A 26,299-nucleotide genomic window follows, 5' to 3' on the forward strand; every position below is an offset into this window, starting at 1 on the left:
ATGATTGTGTAAAACGAGTGATCAAGTCTGGTGGACTTTTCCCAGGAGCTGCTGAGTCTGGCTGAAGGACCCAGATTGCACATAGGGGAGGAGGAACGAGGGCTTCTAGGCAGGGTTGTGAGGCTCCAGAATGGAAACTCACTCTTTGGGCACTAGGGGGCTCTCCCAGAACACACATAAATGAAGGCAAAACACCCCATACACATAAAATAAAGATGAATAACATCTGAAAACAATTTAAAAAGGGTGATCTAAGGTGATGAACAGGTGAGCTTCACATGGCCTGTTTGCCTGATGTCTTCTCTGTGTCTTCAGACAGCAGAACGCCTTCTCTCTAGGTGGGGACAGTGAGTGAGCTCCATATTCAGGGGGACAGGCAAGGGGACGTGGGAGTGACCTCCCGCTTACAGGCTTTCTCAAGTGCCTGACGACACATTTTGGGTCGGAGCATCCTAAACCTCATCAGATTTATGTATATCTTTCATGTCTGAAGAAGTGTAGACGTTACCATTTGTTCTGTTTTAATAGTTTGTTTTTGGTGTGGGTATATGAAGGAAAACCCGACTCCATATATTTGTGTGTTTGGAAGAATTACTCTTTCATGGCCCTTTGAGATAATTACATTTTTCTCAAAAAACAAGGTTTATTTCTCAGCCTTAGCACTGTTGCCATTTTGGGCCAGCCCCTTCTTTGCTCTGGGGATGTCCTGTGGATGGTGGGTATTTGACGTCACCTCTGGTTCCTACCTAGCAGATGCTCTAGTACCCCAGCTCCACTAGCAATTTTGACAACTCATCTCTAAGTATGGCTGATTCATCTCTCGTGGTTGGAAACAGAAATCCCCAACTCACGTGTTGGTTTCTTATTCATGTTATCTTAAATCATATCAGCAGACTTCACATAGTCTGTCTTATAGGCTGGGTATTTGTATACCTCCAAAATCATATATTAAAACTCAACCTATAGAACTCAGTGGTGCCAGTGTACAGAGGTACCGGCCATTTCAGAGGCTGGCCTTCTCTGGAGGTCTTCCAGCTCTATGATTCCTCGCTCCTTGTTGTATCACTGTTGGAAAAAACCATATCCACCTGAGGCTCTTCTGTATCCCCTCCCCACTCCGCCATACTGCTCTGGATTAGCAAAAAAGATTTTTTTTTCCTTTTGAGGCCAGTAGTTTGCTTATCCACAAGGTCGAGAACTATATCATGTTCATGTCTGCCACGAATAAAGCCTTGGGCATTTCTGATGCTTGATACATATTTATTAGAAGATTGAATGGCGGACAGAGGGAATGTGGGTGAGGAGATAACTATTTCTCTATTCTGAAAGCTCCCGTAGGCAGCGAGTACGTGGTTGTACATTTACCAAGGCTGGTGGAGAGATGCCTACTACCATACAGATGCATGTGTCCCGGGAGGACTTCCTTATGTAAATTCATTTCAGTCTCCCACCTTGTTCTAGCAGAGAGCCAGCTGCACTTGCCAGGGTGAACTGAAGCACAAGTCCACAGAATAAGCAGAAAGAGAGACATTTCCCCCAGTTTGTCAGGAAAAGAAGAACCTGGCTTACAGGAGCCTATGCAGGGAGGACATCACTTGGTCTCAGTGAAAGAATCTTCTAGAATCTTCAACTTCACTTATCGGGAGTCTTGAACTACACTGGAGTAACTTGGTACTGGGTTTGGTGGTTCTGGGATGATCACTGGATTTGTTGCGTAGACATTTGGAATGACCACATCCACCTGAAAAACAAAGGCTTACAGCAGGTGCATACTTCAAGAACGCTAGAGTAGTCCTCGGGAGGTTCATTGCTGGAAGCCTACACTCTAGCATGGTGTGGCTGAGATCTGGGGGATGGCAATTAGGCTGTGGGTACCACTTTCATGAATGGGTTTATTCTTGACTCAGGGCGAGGGCTACTTTTCACCAGAGGATGCTGTAATAAAGCAAGGCCACCCCACATGCTTCAACCTTTCTCAGCGAGGCCACTCTTCATTTTCCTTCTCTGCTGTGTTTTAACCCAGGCAGAGAAGGCCTCTGCTCAGAAGTATTCAAGGGCAAAGCCATGTAGCTACTCCAGTCACTAGAACTGAGAGACAAGAACACTTCTTTGTTTTATAAATTACCCAGCTGAGTGATAACAACAGCGAGTAGACTAAGATGCCCCAGCAATGAAGACAAGTTAAAGGTAAACACTGAGACCTGTTGACATTTTCCCACTTCCTCCTCTTTCGCAGGAATAAAATCCACAGAGACCCTGTTAGTCTTCCATCCTCTTGGGGTGTATTTCTACCCACCAAGGCACCCCAGGACTCACATTGTTGTGCCGACAGCAGGTCACTTGGCAGCCAAAGTGGGAAGACACACTCGCAATGCAGAGCTCCAGGAGGCAGAAGATGAGGAGCACACCAGAAATAGCCATGCCTATATTCTGGAATCAGAAAAAAAAAATCCGAGGGCATCAGTACTGGGCCAGGAGTTTGACAAGACTCTGCAATGGGCCCTCTGTGTGGCCTTGGCAAAGTCTCCCTCCCTTAACCTTATGGGGACAATTGTCTCCCAGGTCTTTGTGAGGCTAAAGCGTGGGTGGAAAATGATTATTTTATCATCCACTGCGGTGGCCTTTATGGGAGGAGAGTCGTTGGTTAAGGAAATGCTGTAAAAGATTGCATCAGCGGTAATTTATTAATAAAATGGGTCGAGTAGAGAATACACATGGTCTTGTGTGTCAGAGGGATCAGCTGGATGCCATGCTGAAGAGAGCTTTGAGGAGACCAGGGTGACAGGGGGTGGGGGGCAGGATCGGGCCGGGGAGGGGTAGGGGTAGGGGTAGGGGTACAGGTAGGGAAAGGGTCAGGAGCAGGGTAGGAGTAGGGGAGGGGTAGGGGTAGGGAGAGGGTAAGGAGCAGGGTCAGAAGCAGGGTCATGGGAGGCTATTTCGGTGACTGAGATGAGAGACACAGTAGTTAGGACCCACTCTACAATGGGAACAAAGTGGGAAACATGTCTGGATTCTGTATGCATCCCCCCACCCCCCAAAAAAACCCAGCTGGATTCCTTAAGGACCCAGCTGAGAAGTGAGAGAGAGGGGCCAATGGTTTTGTCTCTAGCAACTGAAGGGTGGCGTTGCCTTGTGGGAAGGAAAAGCTGAAAGCAAGCCTGTGTGCTGCTAGAAAACCTCTAAGAAAATGGAGGGGCTAGATAGTGTGGAAGAGAGAAGGGGTGGGGGAGGGGAGAACTTGTCTGCTGGGTGAGGCTGTGGTCTCCTGGCAGGCTGGGAGAACACGCCCAAAGCGGCCCATTAGGTTCAGTATTGCAATCCCCTGTGGCCGCTGAGTACCAGGTTGGAGTGTTGAGGCCATAACGGAGATGTGTCGTCAGTGTAAAACACAACCTGGATTTCAAAGTGTCACTCCTCAAAACGAAAATGTCCCCGACCCTTACTGCACCCCCAATTCTCCCACATTAACAAGGATCAGAGGGAAGGCTTAGCTGCTGGGCTCTTTCTGGCGTGGTCTGGACATAGCTGAGTGGTGGCAGGGATCTTTGACTGCGGACTCTCACCCTGCTGCCGTAGTAATGGTAGCTACTGGTTCCTGCGACACACATATCCGTGATGAAGAGCATGACGCCCACTGCAGAAGAGATGGCGCTGAAGATGTTCAGGCCCACACTGGCATTCATCTGGAGAGGACACACAGGGTCGAGGCGGGAGAGGAAGCTGTGTGAAAAGCTGAGACGCACAGATTCAGCAAGCTCCCGTCCTCTATTTCACTGTGTGTAATCTTTACCATCAAAACCATTTGTAAAAGTCAGGGTTTAATGGTAGGAAACACTATATGCATCTGGACCATGTACAGAAAGGTATGTCTAGATAGGTTAAACTTCCCTTTCTGCATGTTTTCCATTAGTGCTTGTCTGACTGTAGGGTCCTGATCACTAGAAGACAGTTACTCTGGGCAACCTGCTCATCAAGGAATCAGAGCTATTGTTTATTATACTGGTCCATCACTAAGGAAGCAGAAAAAGCTCTTTCCACGTGGTTCTTCAGAGTTCAGTTTCTGGATTTCTTAGTGAAGCAGGTGCTGGGACCTTTACCTGGCCCCTGCAGAAGTGACTGGAAGCCTGTTCTATGTGCTACGAACATACTTTGTGTAGTATGTTCCGAGTACGTCCCAGCTTTGTGTCTCCTCCTATGAAGGTCTCCTATGTAAGCCAGTGCTTTCATCCTCTGTCTTTCCATCCTGACACCTTGACAGTGGTGACAGCATTGCTCTTCCCTCTCTGGGTTGTGTGTGTGCAGTCTGTGGCCTGTGTATAAGGGTTAGCGTGAAAGCGAGTGCTAGGTTTGGTCTTGGTGGAGCTAGAGTCAGGGAAGGATTGCTTGTCAGTCTTATTCCTTACTGTGACACTAGAGGTCCCCGCTGGACGCACCACCTCAGACTGTGACTTACCAGGCATGGTGAATTGGGTTGTTTTTCTGCCGCCACCGAGAGAGATCCTGAAATGATAAACTTGTGCACAAGATTGGGAATTTACCAAGTGTTAGGCAGCAGTGTACCCTTTCTTAGGAATCTGATTCCGAGAGGGATGTCTCTCACAAACAGAGTTACTTATGACAATTCCAGCTCTACAGTGGTAGAAAAGCAATATTTGCTGCCTTGCTAAAGGACAGCGATGGGATAATCAGGATTTTAGGATTCACCAGAACAGGTTTCCCCTCCCCCGCCCATGGCTGCTATTTATTTAAAACAGCAGAGTACACCCTGGGAACACATAAATCATAAACCATATACATAGTTAAAGAACCAGAGCAGGTTTTAAAGTCTAGTTTGAAACTTAAATCATCTTTGGCGGGTTAATAGCCACTTCAAGTCTTTATTTCCTCATCTGAAAAAAAGTGTGGCCATTCATATCTATTTAGGCATCATTGTTATAACTTATGACTCATATTTACTATGTCTTGTTCATAGTTCCCAACTGAAGTACCCCATTTCCTGATGTTGGTTTACATATGTCCACCATCTGTTACTTTCTGTGGTTTAGACCAGGGTTCATGAGATGTGGACCCCCGGAGGGTAGAAGGGAAGAGTACTGACACCTCTGGGTGTCCAGACAGGAGTTCAGCACCAGTGCTTCCGGTTGCATGCCTGAATGGGTTCTGTCAATCACTTAGATAATGAATGCGAGTCTCTGACTCTGAGCACCACACAAGGGGAGATTTTTTTCCCCCAGGACTGTTGCTCCACAGGCAACATGGCTCAGGGATCGCTTGCCATTGCTTGCCCAGAGTGATTAACAGTGGTAGTCTGGGAGGGAGTAGCTAAGATTTCATAAAAGCTACTATCTGCTGGGTTCTACTTGAGGTGCTCTAAGAAATGGCTCTGCTGAGGGGAAGTTCACATACCTTACCATTCATCGATTTAAAGCACACAATCCCAGCATTTTAAATATATTTACAGAGTTGTACAATCTGAGTCGAGAACATCCTCATCATCCCATACTTAAACCTTGAGTAACAGTCCACCTAACACTACTGTTATTTCCTTTTTAAAGATGGGCAAAATCTGGGTCTAAGAGAGAAATCATTTTCTTCAGCAGTATAGCCCCTACGAAGTTGCCGTGCTCCAGTGAATACCCGCTCACCCACGCTAATACAAGCAACCCTGACTAAACTCGGTGGGTCAAAAGAAAAAAGCACCATGAAAGTAGAAGGTGGACGAGCTGGGGAAAGACAGGAGTCAGAAGGAGTGAGAAGAGGGTGTGAACGTGACATAATGTATAAACATATGTATAAAATTTTAAAAATGAATAAAGTAAATTTGAAAAATGGGCAGAAGAGACTTAAGGGTTTTAAACAATTCACCCAAGATCACCGAGCAAGTAGCGAAGCTTGAGCTCAAACCCAGATAGCCCGACATCAGACTCAATGTCTCAGTCTTCATCCCGTATACCTGCTCAGGGCAGATTTGTAGTCACCTACAGCGAAAATGTGTCTGAGATGCTTCCTTTCCAAGAAAGATGTCCTGTTTTTCTTTCTCTCATTGGGAAAACAAATCCAGTTTTACAATGTTTCCCTTATAGAGATGTGTTAGGAAATAAGGGAAGGAAGTTGGAATTTCATGTTCTTGTTAGTCCTCTGGAGGTGCCAGAGGAGATGCTCCTCTGCTCGGGAGGAAGGAGGGCATTAGTAATAGACGGGGACAGAAAGACAGATCCGGACCTAAGGAAGTGACAAAGAACAACAAGAACAACAACAAAACACCCGAGGACAAGGGGAAGAAAGTTGTGCCCTGAAGGGCCAGCAGGGCATGTCCTGGTGTTCGCAGACACCCAGGGGCGCTAACATGGTACAGCAAGTCAGTGAGTAGCTGTGACATTATGAGATATTTCAATACAGGTCTATCTACAAGTACAGGCATCTGTAGAGGGTTGGGGCAAGGGAGGAGGCTGAGCTCTAAGTCCTGGTCAGTTCAGAGTCCAAGGAACCTGCAGCCTGGGAAGAAGAGTCATGAACAGCAGGAGTCATTGATATGAGTCAGAGGGATCAGGATGTATCTCTGAAGGATACATCCTTATGGTTTTGCAGGTTTGTGAGGCTGTGGGGACGGCAGAGTACAAAGCTGTTTTATTAACATTGTCCAATAAAGGATGGCATTGGTTGCCTTCTAAGGTCATTCTGGAGTTTGGGTATTTATGGGAAAACTCATATTTGAGTCACAGGTAGATGAGGGGAAAGCAACAAGGAAAGGGAGTTGGAGAAGAGCAGTGTGTGTGTGTGTGTGTGTGTGTGTGTATGTATGTGCATGTGTGTGCGTGTGTGTGTGTGCATGCGTGCATGCATGTATGTTGGGGAGGAACCAGGAAAAGAATGAGAGTCCAAAGGCAATAAACTGGCATTGAGAAAGGCTTGTAATTTTTTTTTGTGGAGTCACAGATAACATTGATGATCTAATAAAGGCCATGGACCTTTTTAGAAAAAGAATTCATAGCTATTGTGCTTGATATTTCCCTGAAATGGCCTCTGAGCCCATCTATGGACAATAAGTTAGACATCTCCTCTGCTGGGCCATTTACTATTGGACAACAACAACAAAATAGGGTTTTTTGAGCTTAGTCTTCTGGGTGTCTGCTGAACAATGCTGAAAGTCTAGCTCCAGTATTGTTTTCTTTGTGAGTTAAATGATGCTATTACTGGGTTGATGATCTAGAAGAAACACCTTGGTTTTGGTGAGTACAGCTTTGTAGGGCTATAGCTTGATTTCTGACCCTCAGTTTCTTTTTTCAAAGACCTAACCCTAGAATCTCATAATGTGATTTTAGATAGGGTTTTATTATGTATCCCCAGCTGGCCTGGAACTCACTCTGTAGACTGGACTGCCCCTGAACTCACAGAGATCCTTCTGCTTCTACCTCCAGAGTGCAGGGACTAAAGGCGTATTCTATCATGCATATCCATTAGCATTCTTATAAGTGGAGGTTAACATGGATGGACTATAAATTGTTGTGTTAAGGGAAAGAAGTCAGAATCTAAAAGGTGAATACCACATAATTTCTCTCATAGATATATGTATTGTGTATGTGTGTGCGTATGTGCGTGCATGGTGTTATAAGTCATGAAATGGGGCAAAGAGATCATAAGATTGATGGCAAATGAGAGTGGCAACAGAACTGGATATGAAAGCAGAAAGGGAGTGTGATGAATTGTCAACCTAATATTACATAGAGCTAGGTAATATTATCTCAACGAGGGATTGCCTATATTCGTTTGGCCTGTGATCATGTCTGGGAAGGATTATCTTAATTAATTTAATTGATATGGGGAGACAAAAGTCACTGTGGGAAGCATCATTCCTCAGATGGGGGTTCCTGATTATGTCGGAGTTGAGAGCTTGAGTTGATCCAGCAAGCATGAAAAGTGAGCGTGCATGCGTTCATTTCTCTTTGTTCTTTTTTTTTTTTTTTTTTTTTTTTTGATTTTCGAGACAGGGTTTCTCTGTAGCTTTTTGGTTCCTGTCCTGGAACTAGCTCTTCTAGACCAGGCTGGCCTTGAACTCACAGAGATCTGCCTGCCTCTGGGATTAAAGGCGTGAGCCACCACTGCCCGGCCTCTCTTTGTTCTTGACTGTATCTGATATGACTAGCTGTTTCAAGTTCTCAGCACCTTGACTTCTTCTCAGTAAAGGAATGTAGCCTGTAGTCTGGAATCATAAGCTGAAGCAAATCCTTTCTCCCCCTGTGTTGTTTCATCAGGGTATTTTATCACAGCAATAAAAAGGAAACTAAAACAGGGAGGTATTAGGGGAAGGAAGGGGTCATGTGGGAGGGGAGCAGGGGAGCAAGGGAGGGGAGTGCCAGGGAGAAGACAAGAACAAAGTAGGAGTGAAAGTGCCATAATAAACCCATTACTTTGCATGCTAATTTAAAACACCACCACCACCAGTACCACCACTACCACCACCACCAGTACCACCAGTATCACCACTACCACCACCACCAGTACCACCACTATCATCACCATCAGCACCACAACCACAAATACCACCACTACCATCACCACCAGTACCACCACTACCACCACCACCAGTACCACCACTACCATCACCATCAGCACCACAACCACAAATACCACCACTACCACCACCAGTACCACCACCACCAGCAGCACCACTACCACCACCAGTATCACCACTCCCCAAATCACCAGCAGTACCACCACCAACAGTATCACCACTACTACTACCACCATCAGCACCACAACCACCATTAACCCCATCATCAGAACCACCAGCAGCAGTACCACCATCAGCATCACCACCATCAACACCATCATCAGAATCACCAGCAACAGCACCACCACCAGTACCACCACTCCCACCAGCACCGCCAGCAGCACCACCGGCAGCAACAGCACCACCAGCACCACCACTACCATCTTCATCATCATCATCATCATCATCATCATCATCATCATCAGCAGCAGCAGCAGCAGCAGCAGCAGCAGCAACAACAACAACAACAACAACAAAGAAGTTGGGACACAAGACAGGCACCAGGGGAAGATGGCTAGCCATAAGGTTAGGAGAGACTGCAGTGGCGATTACTGTCAGTGGCTGACAGGTCTTGGATTTCTGGCCTTCAGAACAGGGAGATCACACATTTCTATGGTCTGGAACTACCCAACCAATGGCAGTTGTTATAGTCCATCCCAACCCCTTCTCCAACTAAGACTTTTGAGCAAGAACCTCCGTATTCCCCAGCAGCTTGATGAGGCTGCCCTGAGCACCAGACTGGAGCTACTCACCCAGATGCCTCCCCAGAAGGGGAAGCCTCCATAGAGGGACACCGGTACATAGTACCCGAAGAGGTTGAAGAACATGATGGAGCCCAGGCCAATGTGCACCAAGCCAATCAGGATCTGGATGGCCTGTCACGAGAGCCACAAGCTGAAGCCTTTGCCTCTAAGCCCTGATCTGGTCTTTCCTTTTACTTCCTTTATGCAATACCCATTTGGTGTCCCTGGTCTAGAAGATAATGTGAGAAACATATTAATAAAATCAAAACTATCTATAATCAAACCCTCCCTGGAGAAAGCAAACATTTACATTTCATTATAATCTTCTATTGTTCTTTTTCAAACACATATCTTGGTAACATAGAAACAATGTCTCTGTACTTTATTAACTTAATGCTTCATCCTGAGAATATCCTTGGGTTGTTAAATTTTCTTGGTATGTATGTGTTCGTACATGTTCATATGTGTATGCGCATGGATGTGTGTGAAAGTATGTGAGTGTGGAAGTTGGAGATTGACATCAGGTGCCTTTATCAGTCACTCTCCATCTTATTTTTCTGAGACAGAGTCTCTCACCAAGTCTGGAGCTCACCAATTGGTTAAGCATGTCTGGTCAGCAATCTCCAGGGATCCTCTTGTCTCTTCCTCCCCGGCGCTGGTATTATAGGCTCATGCTATTGAACCTAGCTTTTACATGATTACTTTGGATCTGTATTCTGGTCTCTACACCAGCAAGCACTTCCCAATTCACTAGCTATTTTTCAAAATATTCTCTAAGGGCTTCCTAGAGTCTCTGAGGGTAGCTGTAAGACTGATGTTAGACAGGTAAGATGACCTTTAGTTTTTTTATGTTACACACAGTCTTATGTTCAACATTCTTGCGTGTAATTTTTTGCCTTTAATTTTTTCTTGTCTCATAGATTCTTTGTCCTTCCTTATTCTTTTTTTTTTTTTTTTTTTTTTTTTTTTTTTTTTTTTTTTTTTTTTTTTTTTTTTTTTTTTTTTTTTTTTTTTTTTTTTTTTTTTTTTTTTTTTTTTTTTTTTTTTGGTTTTTCGAGATAGGGTTTCTCTGTGGTTTTGGAGCCTGTCCTGGAACTAGCTCTTGTAGACCAGGCTGGTCTCGAACTCACAGAGATCCGCCTGCCTCTGCCTCCCAAGTGCTGGGATTAAAGGTGTGCGCCACCGCCCGGCTGTCTTTCCTTATTCTTTACCAAATTCATGTGTTGAGGCCCTAGTTTCTCTGAATATGGCCTGATATGAATATAGGAATGTTGCTAATGCCATGAATCAAGTTGAACTCATGCTGGAATAGGGTGAGTTCCAATCCAATATCACCAGTGTCATTACTTAAAAAGATTAGTTGTGAAAATCTAGGATTCTGAATCCAAAGCCTACTTCAAAGACCAAAATAAAAATGAAACAGCCACGCGGGAATCTGAGTGATGCTGCAGCAGCCAAGGAGCTACTAGAAACTGGGAGAAAGATCTGTAAGAGATCTTTCCTTTATGCCTGCAGAGGGAGCTACCCAACCTATGGCAGTTCTTCGATCCTGACAGACTTTGATTTTAGATATATATTCTCCAGAAATGTGAAGCAATGCATTTCTGTTGTTCTTGGCTATCAGTCCATGGGCTATATTATAGCATCCATAAGAAGCTAATATAGATACTGCTGTGTGTGTGTTTCCTGCAGATATGCCGTATAAAGCATATATATTGTTTCCTTAGGTTCATACTAATGGTACATTAATAACATATCTTGGAATAAGACACAATCATTGCACAAAGAGCTTCCTTGTTCTCTTCATGGTACTATAACATTCTTTTTGTTATAAGTACAACACAGTGGCTTACTAATGTTAAATTGATGGATAGTATACTGGTTAGTTTTAACTGTCGATTTGATACAACATGCAGTCACTTAGGAAGACAGTATTAATGAGGAACTGTGTAGGTTAGGTTAGACTGTGGGAATTTCTGTGGGGTATTGTCTCCATTGCTCATTAATTCATGTGGGAAGATCCAGCCATTGTGGGCAGCACTATTCCCTAGACAGAGGTCCTGAATTGTAGAGGATAGAGAAAGATATATGAGAGCTAGGAGCACAGATGTGTTAGTTCTCCTCTGCTCTAGCTGTGGATGTGATGTAACCTGCCTCAAATTCCTCTTTGACTTCCCTGCTAACCTGGAACTGTAAGTCAAACAAACGTCTTCCTCCCATCTGTCGCTTTTCATCAGAGTATTTTTTTTTTTTTTAACACAGCAACAGAAACAAAACCAGAATAGATAGTTTGGTTGTGTCCATCCTTCTGTCCCTACAAGCCACACTGCAACAAATAAACTTATAGGTACCACATTTTTTTGTGCATAGTGGCATATTTGGAGTCTAAAGTCTCACAAATGGACCACTGGAGATGGCTTTCATCTTGCAAGTGCTTCATTAAGCACTTTACCAACTGAGCTATCCCAGTCTGCTGCTCCCTCTTTGGAATTTCTAGTCATCTATCTCAAGTCTTTCTCTGTAGTGTGGCCTCAGGGTCACAAAGTGAACTTCCACTTACCCCTAGGACTTTGCCATCTTTCAAGACTTGCTGGGCTGGCACCGAACCAGGTGGATTCCCATGAATTACGTGGATTTGAGTCTGGTTGCCTGGATACAGAGGCACCTGAGCCACCGGTCCCGTGATCACAGGGTAACCGTTGTAGGGTGGCACCATATATACAGAATTGGCCGTGGGGCCTGGTGGAGTCATTGGGTTCATGCTGATGAAAGAAATAAGTGCAATAGAGTCACTTGTCATTTGTATACTTGTGTTTACAGTTTTCAAAAGACTTCAAGAGTCACTTGTCATTTGTATATTTGTGTTTACAGTTTTCAAAAGACTTCAAGAGTCACTTGTCATTTGTATACTTGTGTTTACAGTTTTCAAAAAGACTTCAAGAGGCTGGGGAGATAGCTCAAACAGTAGCTACGTGCCTCACAAGCATGTGGATATGAGTTTGGATCTCCAGCACCTTAGTAAAAAGTCAAGCCTAGAATCTTGACCTTGAGATGTCTTAGCAGGTGAAGGAACTTACTGCCTGATGACCTGAGTTTGGGCCCTGGGACACATGTGGTGGAACTGACTCCCCATAATCTCCAAGAACATTTACTGGCACATCTGTGGTCATCCACAGTAAGCAAATAAAATGTAATAACAATAATAATAAAACAGATTTATTGTTATTGTCTTTATTGTCAAGCATACCTGCCAGGCAAGAGAGACAGGGAATCTCTAGGGCTAGCTGGTTGCCAGTCTAAAAGATAAGATGAAGAGTAAGCAAAGAAGACATGCAACATAGACCTGTGACCTCCATACATATGTGCACACATATATTTGCACACCCCCACACATGCACATATATAGGACTTTAAACACTTTAAAATAACTGATAATGAAGCTAGGTGTCATGGTGAGTGGTGCATACCTTTACTCTCAGCCCTCAGGAGGCAGAGGCCGGCAGATCTCTGTGAGTTCATGGCCAGCTTGGTCTATAGAGTGAGTTCTAAGGCTGCTAGGGTTACACGGAAACCCTCTCTTGAAAAAACAAAGCAAAACAAACAAAAACCAACCAGCCAAGCAACCAACCAAGCGAATAAAAATCCCAACTGAGAATGGCTTTTTCTTGAGCAATTCAATCCCATATCCTTGCCAATCCCATTTTAGAGACAGTGTTAAGCCTTCTTTACAGGTCTTATTGAGAATACCAGGCAGCCAATGCTTTACAAAGGCATCTCTTTCGATCCTAACCTTAGCCCCACGGATTAATAAAGTACGGCCCAGAGAGGTTAGGTGATCCCGGAAGACAGGCTGAGCCTTTTCCCCATTTGCATGGCTCCTAGCATTTCCATCTTAGTTTGCATACATTGACATTATCTGGCTCTGGAGTGCCACAGTGGGAAGACTCTTGGGAACACCGAGTTCAGTTCTCTTAGATTTCGGAAAAGGAAACAGAGAGTGGGACTTCTCCAGTATCAGGGACATATTAAAAAATTGGAGGTCATTGTGCTCAAGAAAAATCCATTACCAATGTAATGTGTGTGTGTTGTTCCATGTCACACATTTGGAGGTCAGAGAGTAACTGGTGGAAGTTGAGTTTCTCCTGCCACCATGTGGGTCCTAGATCTCAAACTCAGGTCATCAGTCTTGGCAACAGTAACCCTTAACCACTGAGTTTGCGTGCCTTTAAAATTTTCTTTCCTTTTCCCACTCCACTTTTGGAGCAGACACAGCAAACTGAGTGTAACACACACTTCCAACATCTTTCATCCATTCCCCGTATCTCATTTGACAATAACCCCTTTTCCCCATCCCTCAGCGATCCGTACAAATACTTGATTATGTATACTCACCTTACTGTGCCTGTTGCCAAGTAAGCCTCTCTTGCTCCTGTTCCCAGCTCTCTGCTGTGGAAAACTTACTCCTCTAGAGAGTGACTGCACCCTGCCCAGTTGGAGGATTCATTTAGAATGATCCAAAGTCCTCTCCACTTCTTTCCCGGGCAAGGGCTGGGTCAGCAGCTGTTCAGAGCGTCCACACCCATATTTGCTTCCTGCTTTAGAACCAATTAAATACAGTTCCATTTGCCAAGGGTTTCATGAAGCCTGAATGGATAGACTGTGCTGGGTGCTCTGGGAGACAAAAGAATGACCTGGGCCCTCAGGGCTTGGTGTACTGAGCTGAAATACAGGACAGGATGACATCAATTTCACAGCGAAGAGATAAAGTGATCCCAGGAGAGCACTGATTGGCATTGGAGTGATTCGATATTTGAATTATTGAACTGCAATGAGAAAAGTTGGAACCAATAGGTAAAATGAGACCTATATTCAACTCCCATATTTGTTATCAAAGATTCATTTATTTTATGTGCATGGGTTTTTTTTGCATTTATGTATGCTGTCTCTACTATGTGTGAAGTGACTATAGAGGCAAGAAGAGGGACACTGGATCCCCTGGAGTTGGTACAGATGGTTGTGAACCACCATGTAGGTGCTGAGAATTCCTACTGGTTTATAAGAGACACTCAATAAAATCTCACTGACTGAGCACATAAAGATGTGGGAATAGTTGGAACTCTGGAAGTTGGCCAGTTGCTAGAACATTATAGGCAGAGCCTATGTAAAGGGACAAAACCAAGAAGAGAAGGAAGCACAGGACAAGCTTTGGGCAGGCACACATAAGGCACATTAAAAGTATAAAGGGTGAAAAACCCTGATGCAGCCAAACCTTGCCAACACCAATTTCAACCAGATTTGCCCCTTAACTTCTTTCTTACTGTTTTTATTGAGCTATACATTTCTCCACTCCTCTCCCTTCCTCCCCTCTCCCCTTCTTCTCTCACTCATGACCCCTATGCTCTCAATTCACTCAGAGAATCTTGTCTTTCTCACCGTCCTATGTAGATCCATGTATGTCTCTTTTAGGGTCCTCTTTGTTGTCTAGGTTTTCTGAGATTGTGGCCTGTAGGCTGTTTTTCTTTGCTTTATGTCTAAAAGCCACTTATGAGTGAATACATATTATATTTGTTTTCTGGGTCTGGGTTACTTCACTCAATAATTTTTTTTTCTAGATCCATCCATTTGCCTGCAAATGCCCCCCCCCTTTTTTGAGAATCTTTTGGGTATATACCCAATGATGGTATTGCTGGGTCTTGAGGTAGATAGTTTCCTAATTTTCTGAGAAATTGCCATACTGATTTCCAAAGCCACTGTACAAGTTTGCACTCCCACCAGCAATGGAGGAGTGTTCCTCTTACCCCACATCCTCAAAAAAAATTAGTAGCCCTCTTTTATACAGATGATAAATAGGCTAAGAAAGAAAGAGTCAGCTAGCTCCACCAGAACAGGTACAGGGGAGTAACTGCTGAGCGAGTGAGCCAGAGCAAGAGACCGCTGAGGACCTTCAAGGGAATAGACCTAAGCCAAGACTCTGGTGGGTCTGCACGTGAATCTAGGACCTCCCAGGAACTAGGCTTGAGCCAGAACCTCTGCCAGTCTGGGTATGAGTGAACCTGGGACCTCCAAGGGAGTAGGCAGGAACCACAGATCTTGGTGGGGCCAGGCATGAGTCTGGGACCACAGAGAGAATAGGCCTGACTGAGGACATCTGTGGGTCCAGGCATTGGTCTGGGACATCAAAGGGAATAGGCAGGAACCTGGAACCTCTGCAGGTCCAAGCATGAGTCTGGGACCTCTGAGGAAGCAAGCAGATCCTCTGTGGAACCAGGCACACCAGAGCTGGGGACCTCCGAGACAGTAGACCAGAACCAGAAACCTTCCCAAGTCCAACTCCAACCTAGGCACTTCTGCAGGAGGGAATTCAGACCAGGATTTACAACTACAGGTCAAAGCTGGTAATCTAGCCAAAATTGCCCTAAGGCAAGCAACTCCACCTTGGGCAACAAATTCCACAGGAGTGGAACTGAGACTCCTAGGACAGAGAGAGAGAGAGAGAGAGAGAGAGAGAGAGAGAGAGAGAGAGAGAGAGAGAGAGAGAGAGAGAGAGAGCGGGAGGAAACAAGCTTCACCAGGAGCAGAAGCCAGTGGCAAATCCAGCCCTGGGAGCCAACCTAGTTCCCAGACACTGGTGGATCAGGATTGAGCCAGTGACCAGATCCAGAGTCAGTGATCTCCACCAGAACAGGTCCAACTCCAAGCCAGGGACTTCTGCAGGAGGGGATCCAGACCAGGATTTATAGAAACAGGGCAAAACTGGCAACACAGGCCAAAGTAGGCCTGAGGGAGCAAACTCCAAGGGAGCAGGAGCAGAGCAAAGCACAGGAGTGCTGAGCTATCTCCAGGAACATAAAGTAACCAACAGGGCAACTAGAACTGTGACAATGACTGTACCACAAGGAACAACCATCTGAGCTTTGGATTCACTGGCACCTAGAAGATTATTCAACAGAATCTCAGACAACCCCAACCACACCTAATAGAGGAAAAGATGAGTAGAAAAGGTAAGATCACATACTATACCACAAAGAGCAACACAACACCAGTAAAACCTAAAGACCCTACAACAGCAAGACCTAAACAACCAAATATGGATGAACCAGAAGAAAATGACCTAAAAATAGCTTTAAGAGAATGTTTGAAATTCTTAAAGACAAAACGAGAAATTCCCTTAAAGAAATTGAGGAAAAGACAAACAAAAAATTGGAAGGCATCAGACTATCACTTAAAGAAAACCAAGGAAAAGAAATCAAACATATGAAAGTAACTATTCAAGACTTGAAAACTGAAATAGAAACAATAAAGAAAACATAAGCTGAGGGAATTATAGATACAGGAATCATGAGGAAAAAAACCAGGAACCACAAAGGCAAACATGAACATCAAAATAAAAGAGAAGGAAGAGAAAATCTCAAGCACTAAAGATACAAAAGAGGAAATAGACACATTGGTCAAAGAAAACATTACATCTAACAAAAGCTCAACCAAAATATTCAGGAAATATGGGGCATCATGAAAAGACCAAACCTAAGAACAATAGATTTAGAAGAAGGAGTTCAACTCAAAAGCACAGAAAATATATTTAACAAAATCATAAAAGAAAACTTCCCCAACCTAAAGAAAGATATCCATATAAAGATACAAGAAGCTTACAGAACACCACAAATAGACTGGATCCAAAAAAAGTCTTTTTGCCACATAATAATCAAAACACTAAACATACAGAATAAGGAAAAAATATTAAGAGCTGCAAAGGAAAAAGGCCAAGTAACATATAAAGGTAGACCTATCAGAATTACACCTGACTTCTCACTGGAGACACGAAAGCCAGAAGGTCATGGTCAAGTATTATGCAGACATTAAGAGATCACAGATGCCAGCCCAGACTACTACACCCAGCAAAACTTTCAATCACCATAGAAAAACAAAACATGATATTTCATAACAAAACCAGATTTACACAATACCTAGCCACAAACACAGCCATATACAAAGTACTAGAAGGAAAACCCCAACCCAAGGAAAATGGCTACATCAACAAAACACAGACAATTGATGGTCTCATAGCAGCAAATCCCAAAGAAGGGAAAAATGCACAAATTAACATCACCAACAATGAAAACTAAATTAGCAGAGAAACATCACCCTTCACAATAGCCACAAATAGCATAAAATATCTTGGAGTAACTCTAACCAAACAAGTGGAAGGCTTTAGGCCAAGAATTTTAAATCTTTGAAGAAAGAAATTGAAGAAGACACCAGAAAATGGAAAGATCTCCCATGTTCTTGGGTAGGTAGAATTAACATAGTAAAAATGGCAATCTTACCAAAAGCAATCTACAAATTCAATATGATGCCCATCAAAATCCCAGAAAAATTCTTCACAGATTTGAAAGAACGGTACTCAACTTCATATGGAAAAGCAAAAATCCCAAGATAGCCAAAACAATCCTGAACAATAAAGGAACTTCTGGAGGCATCACAATCCCTGACTTCAAACTCCACTACAGAGCTACAGTACTGAAAACTGCCTTGTATTGGCAGAAAACCAGACAGGAGGACCAATGGAACAGAATCGAAGACCTGGATATTAATCCACACACCTTCAAACACCTGATTTTTGACAAAGAAGCAAAAAATATCAAATGGAAAAAAGAAAACAAGTTAAACAAATGGTTCTGGCATAACTGGATATCAACATGTAGAAGAATGAAAATATATCTATATTTATCACCATGCACAAAACTCAAGTCCAAATGGATTAAAGACCTCAACATAAAGCTAGCTACACTGAATCTCATAGCAGAGAAAGTGGGAAGTACACTTGAATGCATTGGCAAGGAAACCACTTCCTTGCCAGACACTGAGAGAAAATAGACACACAGACACTGAGAGAAACAATTAATAAATGGGACTTCCTGAAACTGAGAAGCTTTTGTAAAGCAAAGGACACGGTCAACAAAACAAAACGACAGCCTTCAGAATGGGCAAAGATCTTCACTACCCCACAGCAGACAGAGAGCTGATCTCCAAAGTAGACAAAGAACTCAAGAAATTGGCCATCAAAAGAACAAATAATCTAATAAAAAAATGGAGTACACACCTAAACAGAGGACTCCCAACAGAAGAATCTAAAATAACTTAAAGACACTTAAGGAAATGCTGAACATCCTTAGCCATCAGAGAAATGCAAATCAAAACAACCCTGAGAAATCCATCTCACACCTGTAAGAATGAGCAAGATCAAAAACGCTCATGACAGCCCTTTGGCTTTTAAAGGCAGCCCTTTATTAGATCTTATCTGTGGGATATTTTCTCTAAACAATTTAGCAATTGTTTAGTTTGTGTCTGCATGGTGTGCATGTGTGTCTGTGCCTGTGTGGCAGTCTGTAGGTCAGAGATCTATGGCAGATCTTTTTCTCTATTGCTCTCTGCCTTACTTTTTCCAATTTGTAACATTTCTTTAGCATAAATTAGTTATGTATAGTGATGGGGTTCACTCTGACATTTTATACATTTGTATGTTAGATTTGGGTCATAGCCATTCCCTCATTTTTTTTTCGCATTTCTTCTCCTGCTGATCCTCTTCCTTTTACCAACAAATCCTCTTTCTATTTTCATTTTTCTCTCTATTTTTAGGGAGCAATATGTTTAATAAAGATCACAGCTTACACATGGCTGTTGGGAGGAGGAAAATGTCTATTTTCCCACAGCAACTATTAAGGGCTCACAGACCTCCAGGAGAGGTGTGGCTTCATGAGCCTCTGCCCATTTGCTTTGTTTTCAGAGACAGGATTTTACACCGAATCTGAAACTTGCTGATGACACTGGACTGGCTGGTCTGGGATCCAGCCTTAGAGTTATAGAAGCATGCTGCCTCATGTAGCTTTCATGGAGGGCTGGGGAGCTGGACTCAGGTGCCCATACTTCCCCAGCAGGCATTTTGCTCACTCATTCCTCTACCTGGGCACAGTGATTGTGTTTTGACTTATTAAAAAAAATTGATCCTAAAAATGTATAGCTCAATTAAAAACAATAAGGTATAGAAAAATTTGATCCTGAAAAAGTAAAAATATTCACATTTTAAATGTATCAATTCTCTGTCTCATTACTTAGTAGTTTGAGTCACAGTTAGAAGATTTTTTAAACCCATGGTTAAATGGAATCTTACTTTTGCTTTCTTCTAATACTTCTGTGGTTTTACTTTCTCCTTCCTCCTCCTTCTTCCTCTTTCTTTCTCCTTCTTCCTCCTTCTTTCTCCTCTTCCTCCTCCTCCTTCTTCCTCCTTCCTCTTTCTTCCTTCTTCTGCCTTCTTCTTCCTCCTTCCTCCTCCTCCTCCTCTTTCCCATTCTTCCATTACAGTGCTGGGGATGAAACCCAGGGTCTCACACATGTTGGGGAAAGGGCTCTACCACTTATGCTACATTTGTAGCTCCAATTTTTTTTACATGTTATTTCCTTTTATGAGTTCATTCTTGAAAATAGCATAAGCTGTACATCTGATTCTATACCTTTCCAAAAGGCTACTTGGTTATTTTAGGACATTCTACTAGTTAGTCCATTTTTACTGTAGTGTACTGAAACATCACCTTAGTAACAAGCTCAATTTCCATTTGAGATTTTTTTCTTTTATACCACTGGCATGCTTGTCTATGCAGGTGCTACTTCAGTGGTATTTTCTTTATAGAGGTTATACACTATGCTTTAATGTCTAGTAGGATCAGTCTTTCTTGAAATTAAACCCATTTTTTCTTGCTATTCTTGTGATTTTGTTTTTTAAAGAGGAGATTTTCTGTAATTTGTCTAGCTCCATAAAATAATCCAACAGCCTCTAAGAGAGAGGGATGAGGTAAGTCACTGGCACAGAAGGAAGTAATAAGGGTTGAACGAGCCCATGTAAATGACCAAGCCTTAGTTCATGCAGAGTCTCATGAGACCAGATTTAACTAGCTATTATATAGGTTGGGATTTCCCCTCCTTTCATTGACTTCCTGGAAATGGTGACAACTGTCTTGAAGGGACTAAAAATCTTGAGGAGAAGGAGACTTCAGGAGGGGTGCAGATATCCAAACCAATACCAGCAAATGCTGGTGGTTTGGATTTGAGGTGATACTGTTCTCTTCCTGGTGGGCAGGTAGCTCGAAGATAGGAAGATGGAAGAGCAACCGAGTCTTCAACACATGGACCTGTAGAGACAATTCATGTTCAAAGCATAACCTCCCTCAAGGATGCTCAGCCATCTGCCAATGCTAAGCATTTCAGGAATGGAGAATTTGTTGACCACACATGTGAAGGAGTCTTTGGAGAAGCTGCATGATGGAGCCTGGAGATAGCATCACAGAAAAACTGAGAAGCAACCTTGCTACTTACATATGTCGCATTCACAATAGTTTTTGTTGTTCTAAAAATAAAAAATATGTACATTAAATGACAAATATGAATATTTCAAAAACAGCCTTTTTTTTTTTTTAGAAGGTTAAGTGAAAAGAAGTGAGTTCCCGTGGGATTGGAGAGATAAGGTAAGGTGCTTTGGAGGCTTAAGAGTCTAAGAACCCATGCTGAAAAAAAATCACGTGGTGGCATGTGCTTTTAGTATCAGCTGTGGGAAGGGAAAGACAGGGAGATCCCCGGGCTCAACAGCCAGCGAACTTAGCATACCTGGGGAGGTCCAGGTTAGTAAGAGACCCTGTACCAGAAAACAAGAAAGAATCTTAGGAATGCTGTCTTCTTGCCTCCACACCCATGTGCAAATGTGTGCACATATGTGTGTAAGAGCGCCTATACCTATGTCTTGCGGGGACTATGACTTTAACTATGTAAAGGTGTGTTATATTTGTTTATACTGCATTTGTCTAATAACGTAAAGATTGTTGCTTTTTCTTCCCAAGGCACCTGCTTGGTCTAATAAAAAGCTGAATGGCAAATAACTAGGAGTAGTGGGATAGGCAGGGTTGCTGGGCAGAAAGAATAAGTAGGGGGAGGCATGTAGGCTTGAGAGAGAAGTGAGGAGAGAGAATGAGGGAGAAAGGAAGGCAGACACCGGGGCCAGCCAGATACGGAGGAAGCAGTGAACAGTAGGGCATACAGGACGAGAGAAAGGTGAGAAGCCTTACGGCAAAACATAGGTGAAGAAAAACAGGTTAAATTAAGTTATAAGAGCTAGTGGAACAAGCATAAGCTAAGGCTGAGCATTCATAACTAATAATAAATATCTGTGTCTTTATTTTGGAGCTGGTTGGCAGCCCAGAGAAAGCCTGTGCACACATAAGTCAGAATAAGGTCCTCTTTCTGTAGACTGTATACTTTAATCTAGGTGGATTCTGGAGGGTTCTAGTGGCCCTAACAAAGAGCCCCCTAATTCTCAGCACTTGTACGTGGCACTGGTGGAATTTTTGGCCACTTGCTGGACCTTGGTACTGACCCCTACTGCAACAGTTGGATGGAATGCTTAGGCATGCTTTGTTCCACATGCTGCGCTGATTCTCGGGAAACCCAAGGCTCCTGGGCTCATCTCCCATCAGTGCTCCATAGTGGAGCCGGAAGGCAGGAGGGAGCCCTTTCTTGGTCCTTGGGTCTCCCTGAATGACTGGGCAACTATGCCTTGAAATCCATGGATCTTGTCATGATTTTTCTAGAGCTGGCCAGCAGATGTCGCTTCTACCTCAAAGCCTAACAGTGGGAAATGACATTCTCCTGGAGCACCCACAAACTCCACAGCTTCTCCTCTCACCCACCTTAGGAGAGAAGAGCAGTTCAAAGGCCACTTTCCCAGGGTAGGATGCCCTGTGTGAGAAGCTAATCTCCCTTTGTAAACTCCGGCCTCTCGGGTGCAAATGCAGCTCAGAGTGAAAAGGTGCAGCACAGACCGAGTGACTAAGAACAATGGAAATATACCATCTCACTCTTCTAGATCACGATGTTATCAGCATCGGGCTCCCTGTGGACACTGTGATATATGTGTTCTGAAAGCCATATGCATCTCAGGATAGCTATGAGTTTGGCCCAATGTATTTGTAGTCAACAATGCCATGTTGCAACTTTCACAAGTTGGACATTTTGCTAGAAGGTCCCTTTTTATCCCTCTTCCTGGTTTCTGATGTTTTTCTGCTGATCTTGGTGTTTCCTGACTAGTAGATGCATTTTCCCCATCCTTCCCTTTCCACAGTCCTATGTGTCTTCCCATAATCTTCCTTCCCTGCTTGTTTGTGTGTCCAAATCCCCACGTTTAAAAGAGAATCTGCCACAGTGGATTAGGCTTCATCCTTATGATATTTTTACTTCATTCTATTCAATTTTTCCCCTGTGGTTTCTCAAGACAGGTTTTCTCCGTGAAACAGCCTTGGCTGTCATGGAATTCCCTTTGTAGACCAGGCTGGCTTGAGATTCAGAGATTTGCCTGCCTTTGCCTCCCGAGTGCTGGGATTAAAGGCATGCATCACCACTGCCTGGCTAAGATTTTATTTTATTAAAATTATTTATTTGAAGGGCATAATGACACATGCCTTTTATTCCAGTGCTGGGAAGGCAAAACAGGTGGATCTCTGTGAATATGTCCAGCCTGCTCCACATGCTAAGTTCTAGGTCAGATAAGACTACACAGTGAGACTTTGTCTAAAAGACAAAGCAAAATTATTCCGTTTGTACATTCATGTGCATGCTACTGTATACATGTGGAAGACAGAGAACAACTTGTAGGAGTTCTTTCATTCTACCATGTGGGTTCCAAGGATCAAACTCAGGTAGTCAAACTCAGCATCAGGTACCTTGATCTGCTGAGCCATCTTGCTGGCCCCAGACTTTATTTCTAAATAAGGCCGTATTCTGAGATCAGGTGCTAAAACAGCATCTATTTTCCTTTTACTAGGGACACAAGCCCATAACAGTCTCTTCCAGAAAGTGTTAAGGGACTTTTTTTTTTGGTGGGGGGGGTGCTTAAAATACTAAAAGTGATCATACTTTTAGCTTTCAGCAATGGACTCTGGTTACCAGTATTGGGGAAATAGCTGAATCACCATGGTTACAATAATGAGAACTAATGGTTGCTACTGTCAGCCTGTTGATGGAGTGCTATGAATTAGCTATGTGCTCTGCTAAGCTGTTTTAGTGATATTGTGTAGCTCTCCCTTCTACTCTGTGGGCTGGGACCACTCTGCTCTATAGGCAAGCCAGCAGATCATAGACAAACTAGAGTCTTGCTTTCTGCTACAGCAACACTGTGCCTCTTCCAAGGCTAGAATTTTCTTCTCTGCAGTGAAGGGATCTCTTCCTTCATAATGTTTTCCACCGACTGAGATAAAAATGAGCAGTCACCTCTACTTCCCTTCATGCTCCACATCTTAGGGGTAGAAGAGGTCGGTAATCGACAGTGGCTGTGTTGGTTTGAATAAGAAGGGCCTCCATAGGTTCATCTATTGAATGCTTAGGCAGTGGTACTATTTGAATGGATCAGGAAGTACATATAGTCTTGTTGGAGAAGTGAGTCACTGGGGGTGCACTTTGAGCTTTCAAAAACCCAAGCCAAGCCCAGTGGATCTCTCTTTCTGCTGCCTGGGGATCTGGATATAGCTTCTTCTCCAGCACCATGTCTGCCTGCATCCTGCAGCATGCTATCATGCTGATAATGAACTAAAACTCTGAAATTGTAAGCCAGCCCCAGTTAAAGGCTTTCCTTTGTAAGAGCTGTCACGGTCATGGGATCTCTTCACAGCAATTGAACACTGACAAGACAGTGGGGGAAGAGCCAACTTGTAGTAATAGGAGCGGCGGGCTGTGGCCTGCCAACCGGCTCCTGGCCACCAGCTAGCTTTACCCCAAATAATTAAATGGAAACTGTATTCATTTAAACACTGCCTGGCCCATTAGTTTCAGCCTCTTATTGGCTAATTCTCACATCTTGCTTTAACCCATATTTAGTAATCTGTGTAGTACCATGAGGTGGTGGCTTACCTGGAAAGATCTTAACCTGCGTCTGCCTCACTTCCCTTCTTCCCAGCATTCTGTTCTGTCTACTCCACCCACCTATGTTCTGACCTATCAGGCCAAGCAGTTTCTTTATTAATTAACCAATGGAAGCAACACATAGAAAGAAGACCCATCTACATCAACTTGTGATTGAATTGCACCCTTTATTAAGGAGCTAGGAAAAAGTGAGGACTGGCAATGATGTCCTTAGAGTGCATTTCCCGCGAGGCATCTTGTAAAACCAATCACAGGGCTCTTCACTTTGTCGTGTCATTCTTAGCTGTCACTTGCTTTTGTGGGGAGCCTTCAGAGACTTCTAGTTCATGTGGAATTATGGTTTCGGATAGGGATTCTGAAGACGAGGAACCTAGGGGAAGTTGAGTGACAGCAAATCTGTAATTAGTATCATCTTGAAGAGAAAAGTCTTGCTCTGAGTTATTGAGTCAAAACTAAACTAAACAACAACTGCTCAAACATGAAAGCCTGAATCACGGAGAGCTGAAATTCTGGAAAGACAGCATTTGCTGTGTTCTGAGGGAGGCGTCAATGGGATGCAGGACCCATGGACTTAAGGCATATGAGGTATTTGGTTAGTTTGCTTTTGGGTAGACTATGTAGCCAAGTTGCCCTGGAATGTATGATCCTTCTGCATTGGCCTCCTGAATACTGGAGTATATACATGTATGCATCGTATTCACCTCACAGGTTTCTGGGAATTGTAGTAACACCATTGCCCCCGTGCAGTACTCCTTTGAAAAGGTCTTTAACCTTCTGCTCTATCAGCTTTAGATGTCTTGGATGCCATGCAGAAGGCATCCTATGTTGGCTAGTCTTAACGGTTAACTTGACACAACCTACTATAACCTGGGAATAGACTTTCAGTTGAGGAGTTATCTAGATTGGGTTGGTTTATGGGCATGTCTGTGGGGATTGTATTGATTATTAAATATGGTGGAAATACCCACTATGAATGTGGGGGGCACCATGTCATGGGCCAGGCCTTGAACTGGCTGAGATAAGAAAGCATACAAGGCTCCACACTTTTATTCTTTCTCTGGCTCTGAGTGTGGATGTGGTACTTTAAGTTCCTGCCTTGACTTCCCCACAATAGTGGACTGCATCCTGTAATTACAAGCAATGAAAACTCTTTTCTCAAGTTTCTTTGGGGCAGGGTAGTTTACCAGAGCAACATAAATTGAGGCTAGAACATATCCAAGAGAGATGGTATTATTATTGTTTTCCTGAGCAAAAGTTTTATTCTCTTTGTGTGTGTCCTTTAAAGGATTTAAAGAACATTATGCTGAGTAAGGGCACACAAAAATCCCCCCAAAATGTGAATATTTAAGAAACCATCTCTTAATCTACTAGAATTGAGGTTAAATATTCAAAGCTATGTTCAATAACTCTTAAGTGGAGTGGGAACTATAAATAAAGGTTGAGTAATCTATAGTCCTGGTTGCCTGAGAAAATTGATTATATATATATATATATATATATATATATATATATATATATATAAAACATTTCTGTTGTCTGTCAAACTTATCTTCCTTTATGTAATCTGCAATTTTTTGTTTGTTTTGTCTTTTTGAGACAGGGTTTCTCTGTGTTGCTTTGGTGCCTGTCCTGGTCTTGTAGACCAGGCAGGCCTCAAACTCACAGAGGTCTGCTTGCCTCTGCCTCCCAAGTGCTAGGATTAAAGGCCTGCACCACCACCGCCCAGCTGTATTCTGTGATGTTTAAATTTAGATATGCATCACTTGGCTGGTCTGTTGTTTCATTTTCTGGTTTCTCTTTCTTGTTTCCTTCTAGAATGACATGGAAATTGGTGGGTTTTCTCAAAATCACCATACCACTATGATTTATCTAACCCTTTTATGTCAATCACATCCTCTTTGCTATTATTTAGGCTAGAGGCAGGAGAGAGAGAGAGAGAGAGAGAGAGAGAGAGAGAGAGAGAGAGAGAGAGAGAGAGAAGAGTCAGTCTCTGAGGGATGTGACCAGGAGTTTATGTTGCCTGACTCATCTAGGGATCATGAAGTGAAAT

At 43.3% G+C, this 26,299-nt stretch overlaps 1 protein-coding gene across 2 annotated transcripts; it reads right to left on the minus strand.

The window, feature by feature from the left end:
* Positions 1-1,221: 1,221 nt before the first annotated feature.
* Positions 1,222-13,843, minus strand: Ms4a8 (membrane spanning 4-domains A8). Of its 2 annotated transcripts, XM_050137884.1 has the most exons (8): positions 13,687-13,787; positions 12,542-12,590; positions 11,855-12,056; positions 9,304-9,426; positions 4,454-4,513; positions 3,564-3,683; positions 2,317-2,430; positions 1,222-1,741 (listed from the first exon to the last, which is right to left on the minus strand). In XM_050137884.1, exons 3-8 carry the CDS (start codon positions 12,053-12,055, stop codon positions 1,637-1,639), a joined length of 723 nt encoding a protein of 240 aa, XP_049993841.1. In that variant the 5' UTR covers position 12,056; positions 12,542-12,590; positions 13,687-13,787; the 3' UTR covers positions 1,222-1,636. The 2 variants fall into 2 exon arrangements, with proteins under 2 accessions (XP_049993841.1, XP_049993840.1); XM_050137883.1 differs by lacking the exon at positions 12,542-12,590 and having other exon boundaries at positions 1,223-1,741; positions 13,687-13,843.
* Between the last annotated feature and the right edge of the window lie 12,456 nt (positions 13,844-26,299).

The sequence above is a fragment of the Alexandromys fortis genome, unplaced genomic scaffold, assembly GCF_014885135.2.
Source record: "Alexandromys fortis isolate MF-2015 unplaced genomic scaffold, M_Fortis_MF-2015_v1.1 scaffold_3, whole genome shotgun sequence".
NCBI classification, from domain to species: domain Eukaryota; kingdom Metazoa; phylum Chordata; class Mammalia; order Rodentia; family Cricetidae; genus Alexandromys; species Alexandromys fortis.